This window comes from Oryzias latipes, chromosome 11 (assembly GCF_053564925.1).
Source record: "Oryzias latipes strain Hd-rR chromosome 11, Olatipes_Hd-rR_3.1".
Taxonomy (NCBI): domain Eukaryota; kingdom Metazoa; phylum Chordata; class Actinopteri; order Beloniformes; family Adrianichthyidae; genus Oryzias; species Oryzias latipes.
Genome location: NC_136247.1, coordinates 15,412,501 through 15,425,061, shown reverse-complemented (window position 1 = coordinate 15,425,061; position 12,561 = coordinate 15,412,501). Strand labels below are relative to the sequence as shown.

The 12,561-nt window shown below is 43.4% G+C and overlaps 1 protein-coding gene across 15 annotated transcripts in view; it reads left to right on the top strand.

Moving 5' to 3' along the window:
* The first annotated feature begins 1,463 nt into the window (after nt 1-1,463).
* topaz1 (testis and ovary specific TOPAZ 1) overlaps nt 1,464-12,561 on the top strand; it is a 31,842-nt gene continuing 20,744 nt past the window's right edge. For 4 of the 15 annotated variants that reach the window (XR_013658872.1, XM_078954888.1, XM_078954887.1 and 1 more), the window contains exons 1-6: nt 1,497-2,198; nt 5,797-7,933; nt 8,006-8,055; nt 8,140-8,240; nt 11,818-11,864; nt 11,932-12,040. Coding sequence is in view for 10 of the 15 variants with exons in the window: in XM_078954888.1 (XP_078811014.1) it covers nt 1,622-2,198; nt 5,797-7,933; nt 8,006-8,055; nt 8,140-8,240; nt 11,818-11,864; nt 11,932-12,040 (3,021 nt within the window). In the remaining 5 variants the exon portion in view is untranslated. Of the gene's footprint in view, nt 2,199-5,796; nt 7,934-8,005; nt 8,056-8,139; nt 8,241-11,817; nt 11,865-11,931; nt 12,041-12,561 lie in introns of all 15 variants that reach the window. The other 11 variants (XR_002874125.2, XM_023959894.2, XM_023959890.2 and 8 more) reach the window with 6 other exon arrangements.

Here is a 12,561-nt window from a genome sequence, read left to right as displayed (position 1 = left end):
CATGTTTTTGCTTTCAAGTAGACGCTAAATTAACAACCGAAGTGGTTTGATGCATATTTGCATCCATAGGGGGTCAAATAGTTGAAGGTAAAAAAAAACAAACTCAAACCCGGTGCTTTGAAACGACTGCATGACGTGCAAACGCAGGTGCCTCCTGGTGTGCTTCAAATCTCCTCATCACGGGTATAATTCCGCTGCTCGCCATCGCCGCCACATACGTTTATCACTCACTGGGAGAGCAGTCAGGAAGATTTTAAGAGCTCCACAGAAGCCAAATTCTGAGTGACCTCTCACTCTGCTCTTTATCTGCTTCTAATCCCAACTCATTTGGTATGCTAAGTAAAGGCTTAAATCCCTCTTCACTGTACGTACACACGCAGTCATCGGTGCCCCGCTTTGATTATCACATTTGCATAGAGACGGGTTTTTTTTCTGGCAGTGGTGGAGAGCAGGAGCAGCAAGAGCTTCTGAGTGGTGGTCTAATGCCTGGCAGGTGTATGGTGGTCGAGCAGAAACATCAAGATCTGCAGGAGAAAAGGCCCAGAGGAAGTTCCTGCATTCGTTCGTGCGTTTGTCTCTCTCATTTTTGCACGTTTGTCTGTCCACAGATGCAGCGAAGACACTGAGACAGAGCCAAGTCTGTGGGACCACCTCTCTGGGTCTGCCTCCATTAGAGCGCCATCTGCTGACTCGGTGCGGAGGGACAGCTGGTGTTGTGAATCAGGCCGCCACAGTCAAGGGACCGGCTACTTCCCAACACCAGGGTCTCATCGCCACCACTCACGCCGCAAACCTCAGGCCGCTCTGGTTCCTGATGCTCCTGCTGTGATGGAGACGATGAAACATCTGGATTAGAAACCTTTTCTAAAGTAACTGAATAAGCACTGTTCTGTTTTGAATAAAACTTAAACAGATCATATATTTTTCAAACATCTTTTCACAAATTAAAAAAACCCTGCATTTTCTTGGTTGTGGTGGAATTAACACCTTTTTAATTTTTTTATACTGAATCGTTTCATTTCTATAACACACAATGTGTTTAAAGTTCTCACTAGAGTTAAATGCGTGATATTCAGGTGGTTCTCCATATGTTTTTGGAGCGGTGTCTTTCTAGAACACATTTCATCAACGGATTTCTATTTGAAATATGTGAAAATGTAAAACAAAAATAATAACCAGAGCCACTGAAGAAGAGTTAGTGACTAAATTGTGAAAAATAACACTGTAGATTAAAAAAAGGTATTAGTCTTATTATGATAACAAAACTATGATTATTTCAGTCATGTTAATAAAAAGTTGCTCTATTCAAAATTAAATCAATAACCATGAAAAATAATGATTTATTTATTGATTATGTTCCTAAATAATAATACAATATTTTATTAATGAAACTTTGTGAAATCAATGTGGATTTAAATTTATTAAAAACATTTTTATGAAATTTCAAATGAGACTAACGAATCAGGCAGGGGGCTCGTTACGCATGCGTAAAGCTGACTGGCTCATTATCAAACATGAGCACAGTGGACCGGAAGTCCTCACCTGTCCGACTAAACACTTTATTCCCAGGCTCCCTTCACAGCCACAGAGTGTAAAGTGTATGTGAAATGCTGACTTCTCTATGGGCGACATGCTCCAATCTTCCAGCAGAGTCAAACTCAACCGAGTCGCCCTGAAGGACGTCATTGGGGTCAAAATAGCTCCGAGGCGGAGAAAAGTCCAGCAGCCGAGGGCCGACTCCAAGGAGGAAGACAAGTCCGTGCTGGAAGACTCGGGATGTAACAAATCCCCTCGGGATGTTTTATCATACAAGAAGGGCGCAGAAAACGGGAGAGCCTCGTCCATTGCGGCTCCCGGCGGAAAGCAGGAGAAGCGCGTAGGTATGCATGTGGAGGCCGACCCGAACGGCCCTGAGGAGGCCGTTTACCGCACTTTGCGCCGATTTTTAGGCACACGCCCGAGTTCCGCCCACAGGCGAACCCGAAAACCACCAAACATGTCCCGCCGGACCAAAGTTATTCTCGCTGCACTGCCACCCCTGAGAAAGTCTGCGAAACGGTGCGACCTCTTAAACTGTAGAAGCGTTGGTTGTGCGGGAGGCAGAGAGACACCGAGCGCGAGGACGGCGAAGTCCGCGCGTGGAGTCTTTCCGCCCGCCTCAGCAGCGCTGAGGCCGCTGCCACACCCACCGCCAGCAAGTAAGATGCACCTTGCGGCTAAATATCTGCTAATTTTTGGTTTCTTTGGTTGTAAGAAAAAACATTTTCCTCAATTATACCAAATATTTCTCCCAATCGACACTTTTATATCACTATTGATGTTTCCTTAGTTTTCGCCCGCCTGCAGGATGCTAAGCTAACACTAGCATACTGGATCTTGTTAAACAAATCGCTCTCACAGTTTGTGTTAACATTTTAAGAAACATTTCTGAAGTGCATTTCAAAAAAGTATAGCTTCATTTATAAAGGCAAACCCGATCAGCCCTGAAGGTTTTTCTTTAGCACCAAATGAAGGATACAAATCGGTTTAAAGTCTTCATACTAAAACACAGATGCTAAAATTCAGCTTTAAGAAATTGAACTTGGTGAAATATTTTACTAATATTTTACATTATACTAATATTTTACTAATATTTTATATTATACTAATATTTTATATTATACTAATATTTTATTTGTCTCCTATTTGCTGCGAAACCTGCCGCTTAACTGCTTCTACAGTACTGTTGACTTACTAAAATAATGAATTTAAAGGTGCTGCTTAATTATAAAGTTTGGAAGGTCTTATTTGATCTCCTTGGTGTTTCGCTAATGTTGACTTTTTATAAGTGAAATGGCACATTTTCTTAATGATTTTGGGGTTTCTCTGTTGTTAAATATTCTAAAAATTTAACGAAATTCAAGCAACAACAACAAAAAGGAAATCCTTGAGGTGAGTGCTTTGATACCTAAAAGGGTTCAAAGCTGCTAAAGAATCAGGCAGCGAACAATCCTTTATTCAGTTTATTATTTCAAGTCAAAGGCTGTTCACAGTTCAATCAGCTTTCCTTTTAAATAAATATACTTTAAATATAAAGTTTTGGAAGCACCATTGAGGAATGGGAGTGGGGGGTCTCAGCTTTCATGGCATTCCCAGATGCTTCCCTCTGAGAAGCTCGGTGAAGCGCTCAGCACAACTCATTAGTCAAAAACGGAATGTTAGCCAGATGTTCACTTGATATACTAACCGGTTAGTAAAATCTTGCTATTAAAAAAACCCATCATGTTTATGTGATCTGCCTTTGTTTTTATCCTCACGCCTGTCAAGTCAAAATCAGACCAGATTAATGACGTTCAGTTCCTGTGAATGTTCACAGATATTATGGATTTTATAAAGTAAGGAACTTTTTTTGTAGAGACTGGAAAAAATATCCTTCACCAAAATTTGGGATATTTTGCAATGCTGGGGTGGTCGTGTGGCAAAGGTTAAGCAGAGAACCTCTGATTGAAAGAGCCCCAAACCCCCCCACCCCCGACCGCCTGTGTGCTGAAGCATCCAGGTGCTGAACCCCACGTTACTCGTGGGGGTTATAGGTTGGTGCCAGTGTATGGCACCTGAGCTGCCATCAGTGTGTTAATCGGTGAATAGGACTGTAAAGCGCTTTGGGCCTTCAGAGATTGTAGAAAAGTGCTTTATCGGAATACGCCATTTGCCATTCTTGCTTATTTGGGAACCAACTAGATTTTGGTTAAAGACCCAGTCTGGTGAAAATGGTGATTTTTGATCTTTTTAACATGTTCTTATTGCATTTTCTGATTATGGAGGGCATATATCCTCACAGGTCACTTTATGAAGTTCCACCTTGCTAGGACCGGGTCGGACCCCTTTTGCCTTCAGAACTCTGTTAATCCATGGTGGCATAGATTCAACAAGATGCTGGAAACTTTCCTCAGAGAGTTTGGTCCATGTTGACATCATCACTGAGTTGCTGCAGATTTGTCTGCTGCGCATACGTGATCCTAATCTTCCTTTCCACCACATCCCAAAAGTGATCTTTTGGGTTAAGATCTGATAATTGTGGAAGTCATTTGAGTTCAGTGAACTCGTTGTCATGTTCAAGAAACCAGTCTGAGATGATTCCAGCATCAGAAGATGGTACACTTGGTCATAAAGGGATGGACATGTTCAGCAACAATATTCAGGTAGGCTGTGGCGTTGCAACCATGCTCAACTGGTACTAAGAGGTCCAAATTGTGCCAAGAAAATATCCCCCACACGATTACACCTCCAGCAGCAGCCTGAACTGTTAATACAAGGCAGGATGCATCCATGCTTTCATGTTGTTTTCCAACCTGTTGTCCAGTTTAAGTTAGTCTGTGGGCGTTGTAGCCTCACTTTCCTGTTCTTATCTGACAGGAGTGGTACTCGGTGTGGTTTTCTGCTGCTGTAGCCCATCTGCCTCAAGATTGGAAGTGCTGTTCGTTCAGAGATGTTCTTCTACAGACTTCAGTTGTATCCAGTGGTTCTTTGAGTTCCTGTTGTCTTTCCATCAGCTAGAACCAGTCTGGCCTTTCTCCCCCGATCTCTGGCATCAACAGGGCATTTCTGTCCATAGACCTGCTGCTCACTGGGTGTTTTTTTTCTTTTCCAGACCATTTTCTGTTAACCCTACAGATGGTTGTGGGTGAAAATCCCGTGGATCAGCAGTTTCTGAAATACTCTGACCAGCCTGTCTGGCACCATCAAGCATGCTACATTTAGAGTCACTTCAGTCACCTTTCTTCTCCATTCTAATGCTCGGTTTGAACTGCAACAGATCGTCTTGACCATGTATACGTGCCTAAATGCGTTGAGTTACTGCCGTGTGATTGGCTGATCGGCGGTAATGAGCAGTTAGCGCTCTGCTTGAGCAAGCTCCCGCTCCGCTCCATTCTGATGAATCCGCTTAGAGACAGATCCACGTACCTCTTTGTTTTCCTCATCCGAGCTGGAATCTGGCTCAGACGGTTGGATAGCTCCAATATCGCTCGCCATTTATGTTGCTCCGTTAATGTAAGGTTGGGGTGTGAGGGGCTGTAAGCTAGCAGGAGAAAGTGTAAACAGATTGATGACCAGTATGGGTGGGGTTGCTCCGTGCCAACAGTCCCGCCCAAAAACCAGAAGTATATTTCTAATGACAGCTGGTGTATTGCAGAAACTGTCCCAGGAAATAACAGGTTTCTTATTTATTTTTGCTAAAAATTGCATAAGCATAATTAAACAACCATTGGGAATGCTTTTAAATCAAAAGATAAGTGTGTTTTTTTTCTCTGCTGTAAAGTCAGAATCATACTAGATAAATAATGTTGTTTGTTGTTAATTGAAAACTTCAGTATTTGTAAAATGTTCATAGATTTATAGACCAACGAACATTTTGAGACTTTTTACCAAATTTTTGACTGTTAATATTTTTACTTATTTGCAAAACACCAAGATTTTAGTTTAATGCACAAATCTGGATATCAACCTGGTTATGATGAACTTTTTATATCTGCTGATATTCTTCAAAAACAACAGAAGCTTGCTTTGCTTTGTTAGACAACATTGGTCTGGTTGTAGGGATTCCAGTTGAATGATTTTATATTCAGCAGACTGACACATTTTGGAAACAATATGTGCATTTATTGGATTCTCTCAACTCAAACATGACAGGAGTGACGCTTTGTTTCAGATATTAAGGTTGCACAAAACATTCATATGTTCCCGTGGAAACCAAGTATGCACTTTGGTAAATTCATATCAAGCATTAAACTTCAGTCTTTCTGTCTCTATTTTTAGACAATAATAGGACAAACTCTCCTGGACCTGCAGGTTTGGAAGGTTCTATGAGAAGATCCAATGGCTGCTTTGACTCTGTCTGCCAGGAGTCCAAGTTCTCCCTCCGTCCACAGAAAAATGGTTCTAAACGGGGACTGAAACGTCCAAGCTCTGACCCGGTTCAGGGTAAGGCCAAGAGCAAAAAGACAACTGCAAAGAGATCTGAGGAGAGACAATTGCGGACAAATCCCAAGGTTGTTCTTTGCGACTTTGCTAAAAATTGTAGCGCCTGTAGACGTGGATGTGGCGTCATTTTACCTAAAGATCTCAAGAACAAAGCTATGCGTTGCTTCAAGCAATCGGGACTTCAGTGTTGGCCTGGTTGTGTGTTTCATAATAAACCTGAAGAACAGACTTGCAGTGCAGTTCTGGACGGGAAGAACATCCGCCAGGTTCTGAATGAAGAAGTTGGCAATAGGCAGATGCCGCTCAGAGAGGCCACAGCGCTCCTCCACAGCAGGTTGAGAAACCAAGTCTCCACCTCTGCTGTTGCCTCCTCTTCAAAGCATGACAGCGTTGGAAACCGCTCCACGGACACATGTTCAGAAGGGGCTGGCCCCGTTTCTGACCAGACGGATTCACAGGCCCACAAAAGAATCAACCTTGGGGAAATCTCTGGGTTCATCCGCTCCAGACACCCAGCTGCAAAGGGAAGCAACGCTGCTTTGAAGCTTTGTAAGGAGAATGGACACCAGACAGAATTATATGGAGCACAAATCCCATCAGAACCCATCTGTGAGAAAAACCACAACGATATCCCGGAGTCTTTCACCTGCCAGAGAGTGAATGTGTACTTCAGGAAGGCACCATATTCATGCGCTCGCACCAACATCGTCTGGCCTTTCGGTAAGGGTCACCTGAGTTCACATGGACCTTTGGCCTCTTCTTCATCGAAGGGCGTCAATTTCTCAGTGACTGACTCTGTAACCGAGGTCACAAATCAGGTGGGTTCCTCCAGCAGTGCCGCACTTCCAGAAACACCTTTGAGCAAACAGGAGGGTGGTGATGGGAACGCGGCTGTACTGTCTGAAGGTTTAACCAACAGCCTTCACTTGCATTCAAATCCCACTGACGACGATGATGAGGATCGAACACCTTCCTCCCTGGCTAATGGGCTGGAAACAGACAGCACCTGCATGACCAGCTCCACCCTTGCTTTTTCTCCACCTTCAGACGCATCCACCCACGGTGATCCTAACTGCCTTACATCTCCTTTATTCCTGCCATTTTCGACATATCTGTCTGAAAAAGCTGAGGATGGGCTGAAAGCAGATGATACATCCATGTTCCGTTGTGAACCGTCCCATCTGAGCACCTGGGGTTCTCCGTCTTCCTTCACTTCAGAAAACCTGGACTCATCTCATTCTGGTGAATCTTCTCTTCTGTTTCCTCAAGACAAAGACCAGATCAACAATTGTCCTGCAGGAAAACCGGCTTTAAATGGAAACGCAGTCCACCTAAATAGCTCCTCTCTGTGTAGCTTCCTGAAGGCGGGCTGCATAAAAGCGGACACAAATCAGTACATCCTGCCAACGCTGCTCTCTCCTGTTGCATCGCCATGTAGACCTGCGTGGAGGAAGAGCTGTGAGCGTCAAAGCTCAAGCAGTTCTGATGAAGAGGAGCAAGCGGAGGACAAGCAGTCATCTCCTGAATGTCACAGGCTGCAAAACCAAACTGAAGGACATTCCAGCGGCAACAGTACTCCAGGAAAAGCCAGGACTTCCCTCTGGAACGTTGAAGATGAGCGTGATGGTAAGGAGGATGAATGTGATGAAGATGGGCAGGCTGTGGGAGCTACGAAGGAAGATGCCTCGCACTCTAAAACGAAGAGCCCAGCCCTATCACCTGTTCAGACCAAGGCTCCGCCTTGCGTTGGTGAGGAGGATCCGCCCACTCTGGACGAGATCACGGCCTATGAACACGACATCCTGCTGGTGGACGTGAACCAGGATGACCCTGACCTGTTTGTGGATTCCCCCCAACTAAGTCTGCTGAGGCTGGGTCCCGTGCGGGCTTCCGAGGCCCCCAAAAAGACTGCCCCAGCTGCCGCGAGGCTGCCGTTTGAAGTGGGCGGAGCCCCAGGTAAAGCAGTTCAAAGGTAAGTGTCGTGTGATGTAACCTGCTGTCCCACAGGAGCCGTGAAGTCCTAAAGGGGTCTTCTGTGTTTCAGCCTGACTCCTGTGAGGAGGGATTTGTGCTTCGAAGGTCAGGACACAGCAGGTGACATGAATTCTTGCCTTTTATCAAATATTTTTCACCTTTCAGCCTAAAGGCTAATGTTTGCCTTCTTGTTTGTGTTTACAGCAGAGGGTGACAGCAGACCGTGGAGACCTCGCTGCAGCAGCACCACCCCACCCAGCACACAGAATGCGTGCCCCACTACAGACGAGCACAGCAGACGTGTGGTAATGTGATGGGGGGGGGGGGGGGGGCACATCTGCAGGACAAAGAGCATGTTTCCTGGAAGCGCTTTTAGGAATTATCAGCAAGTCATCAGACGTGACTCCTAATGTGCCTGCAGCTTCAGAAAATGAAACATTAGTAGACCGCCTTTGTTTGCATAAATGTTCACTCTGAGCTAAAAGCTGAGAACCAACAGCTCCATGATGGTCAAACACCTGAGATTTTCCCTCTTTGTCATTTAAGACAAACTCTCATCATAAGTAACTCATCAAAACAGAGGCCCAGTGAATAGCTCAAGGAAATTATGGGATATACAGTGGTGGACAAAATTGTTGGTACCCCTCAGTTAAAGAAAGAAAGTCCACAATGCTCACTGAAATGACTTGAAACGTTCAAAAGTAACAATAAATAAAAACTTATGGAAAATTAAATAATCAAAATCAGCCATTACTTTTGAGTTGTTGACTAAGAGAATTATTTAAAAAAACAAAGTAATGAAATAGGGCTGGACAAAAATGATGGTACCCATAACTTAATAGTTTGTTCCACAACCTTTTGAGGCAATCACTGCAATGAAACGGTTTCTGTATTTGTCAATGTGCCTTCTGCACCTGTCCACAGGTATTTTGGCCCACTCCTCATGAGCAAACTTCTCCAGTTGTCTCCGGTTTGACGGGTGTCTTCTCCAAACGGCATGTTTCAGCTCCTTCCACAGATGTTCAATGGGATTCAGATCTGGGCTCATAGAAGGCCACTTCAGAATAGTCCAACGCTTTTCTCTTAACCATTCTTGGGGGTTTTTGGCTGTGTGTTTTGGATCGTTGTCCTGTTGGAAGACCCATGACCTGCGACTGAGACCAAGCTTTCTGACACTAGGCAGCACATTTCTATCCAGAATGCTTTGATAATCTTGAGACTTCATTTGACCTTGCACAACTTCAAGACACCCTGTGCCAGATGCAGCAGAGCAGCCCCAAAACAGAACTGAGCCTCCTCCATGTTTCACAGTAGGGTCAGTGTTCTTTTCCTTGTATGCTTCATTTTTGAGTCTACGAACATAGAGCTGATGTGCCTTACCAAAAAGCTCCAGTTTTGTCTCATCTGTCCAAAAGACATTTTCCCAGAAGCTTTGTGGCTTGTCAACATGCATTTTTGCAAGTCCAGTCTGGCTTTTTTATGATTTCCTTTCAACAGTGGTGTCCTCCTTGGTCATCTCTAATGAAGTCCACTCTGGATCAAACAACGACGAATGATGCGATCTGATGTACCTTGATCTAGGAGTTCACCTTTAATGTCTTTCGAGGTTGTTCTGGGCTCTTTGGATACAGTTCCAACTATCTGTCTCCTCATTTTGTCATCAATTCTCCTCTTCCGGCCACGTCCAGGGAGGTTGGCTACTGTCCCGTGGGTCTTATACTTCTGAATAATATGTGCCACTGTCGTCACAGGAACTTCAAGCTGCTTAGAGATGGTTTTATAGCCTTTACCTTTACGATGTTTGTCTATAATTTTGTTTTTTAATGTCCTGGGACAATTCTCTCCTTGGCCTTCTGTTGTCCATGTTCAGTGTGGTACACACCTTTTCACCAAACAGCAACGTGACTATTTGTCTCCCTTTAAAAAGGCAGACTGACTGATTATGGGTTTGAAAACAGCTGTGATGTCAATTAATGACATACCTGAGTTCATCATGACCCCCTGGGAAATTAGTTCTCAGTCTTTTATGGAGGTACCATCATTTTTGTCCAGCCCTATTTCATTGGTTTGTTTTTTGAAATAATTCTGTTGATCAACAACTCAAAAGTAATGGCGGATTTTGATTATTTAATTTTCAATAAATTTTAATTTATTGTTACTTTTGAACGTTTCAAGTCATTTCAGTGAGCATTGTGGACTTTCTTTCTTTAACTGAGGGGTACCAACAATTTTGTCCACCACTGTATTCTGTGTAGCGGCCGGTTGGCTCAATTGGCTGCGTGTACAAATGGTTTATGGGAAATCGGTTTGTTTCCCAGGGGGCATGATGAGCTTCTTCCAGTGGACAAGACCCTTCACGCTACTGTCTACCTCTGTATCCACACAGGACTGGGTCTCCCTGTGCCTGTCCCCAACCCGGATAAAATAGAGCGTAAAGATCAGCCAAACGGAGTGTGGATTGGTGAAAGCTGATTCTCTGTGGCGACCCCTTGATATGGGATATGCCAAAGGAATGATTTGATAAATCAGCTGAGGTTTACTTCTGCATCAACAGTCCTGCCCACAACTCTACTACTGCCGCCCTGCAGAAACTGTCCTAATAAAACAACATTTTTTTTATTTATTTTTTATTTTGGCTAAAACATATTCGTAGTTAAGACCACTGAGAACTAGGGCTGGGTGATAAAATGATAACTATATATGAATCGCGATACACTCATTAACAAAAAATACACCTCTGTCAAACCACCTGTGCGAATCAGCGATCGCTGGTTGGCTGTGGCGACCCTTGAAGAGACATGCCAAAAGGCCAACAACAGTAGTGCGGTTTCTGACTCGTCAGTCTCCGTTGCAGCTGTACAGACTTTTGCCATCCAATAATTTCCAAGAAGTTCCTCTCAGGCCGCGGGGCAACTTTCCTCTACTGCTTCTCTTAAGTAAACCACTGCCAGCAGTCTGTCCAGGTTGCCTTGTTCTGACAAGTAGGGACATCTCAATATGATCACATGGTCGGGAATCAGCCCCATCACGTACTTCAGACTCAAATCTAACCAGATCCTGCAACCTGATCATGGATCACGTTTATTTTATTCTCATTATTATGAGCGTTATACGTCAAAAGATGAATTACAGTGATATTCACAGAACTTTTTTTTTTATTAACATCTACAAAGTGCAAGCTCTGGGGGAAAAAGGATTTAATAAAAATGTCTAACATCTGAAAGACAGCAGAAATAAATGATTCTATTGATATGAGCTAGTCATGAAGACTCATCATCATATTCATGCTACAGCAACTATTTAAAAAGAAAGTTGTTAATTTTGAAGAATTTTTAATGGAGACATGAATCGCATCTGATCAGAATTTTCAATAGTTCTGAAGATGCCAAAATGTCTTGCATGCTTATCATTTTATTTTTACTAGTTAATCATTTTTACTAGTTGATGGTTGAACTATTCTTACTTGATTGTTCCAGCTACTTCACAGCAGTGTTTTGTTTAAGTGTAAAAAGATAAGGTGAATAAAATGAAACAGCCGAAAACCTGGATCTGTTCATTAAGGTGTTTGTATTTTTAAAATGTGTTTTTAAAAAAAAAAAAGGATCAGATCAGGACGCTGCATCAGCAGATACTCAAAATCAAATGACTCTGAATTGAATCGAGCCCAAATAAACCTGATTCAGACATCCCTGTTTAGAAGCCTGTCCTGGCACAGGATGGACCCTGAAACCTAAAGTTTCCTCCTTTGTTGATGTTGAATTCATTTTTACAGAAAAAACCTTTAAAGGTTCACTCCGTACTTTGGTCCCTCAAGACCTGAGTTGCATCATTTTTAAGAATAAAAACAGAAAAGTTTGATAGTTTTTTTTTTTTTTTTAACAGGTTCAGTTTGATGTCAACAACAACCATGCAGACGGCGTCTTTAAAAGGTATGGCTGCAGCCGGCGGTCCGTGTTGGGACAGTTTGGTGTAAAAAGGTTCTCTTGTGTCTGACAGGATGCAGCCCATCCAGACGGTCGGCTCTTCTCTCAGCATCCCCGCCCAGCATCCATGGGCTAGAAACGCTGCCGGCGCGGCCAACTTCTGGCGCCAGAAGTCCAATTCTGTAAGTGTTTCGTAGAGGGAGGATTTAGCATTATTAGAACAAACATTTGACATTCATTCTGTTTTTTAATTTTGTAGAAAACTATAAACACGTAGACCAGGTTTAAACTTGATGCTAAAAAATGAAAATAATTATTTAAATACATGAGATTTTTCTTAAAGGGCCAATACCACGCAAAATCAAAATTTCGAGCTTTTGATTGTAAAGTGCTATTTTGATTTGTTCACACATTTCTGAGTATTCCTCCAAAACTGAGCTCTCTGAGCACCAGCCCCTCTCAATCCACTGAAAGGAGCGGATTCTCACATTGTGAGGTCAAAAAGTGAGGAACAGCCCCTTCCAGGAAGAGTCTGCACTGCCAGCGCCGCCCCCAGACAAACACAAACTTTCTCCAGGGAGCCGGTGATCAGCAAAAACTTTTATATGAAAAATATGCACACTCGTCTTTTCAAAAGTTTAGATGTTTGTTTTCGTGGGACCATGGCAGACACTGCTGAGGCTCACACGGAGCGACAGGTGGA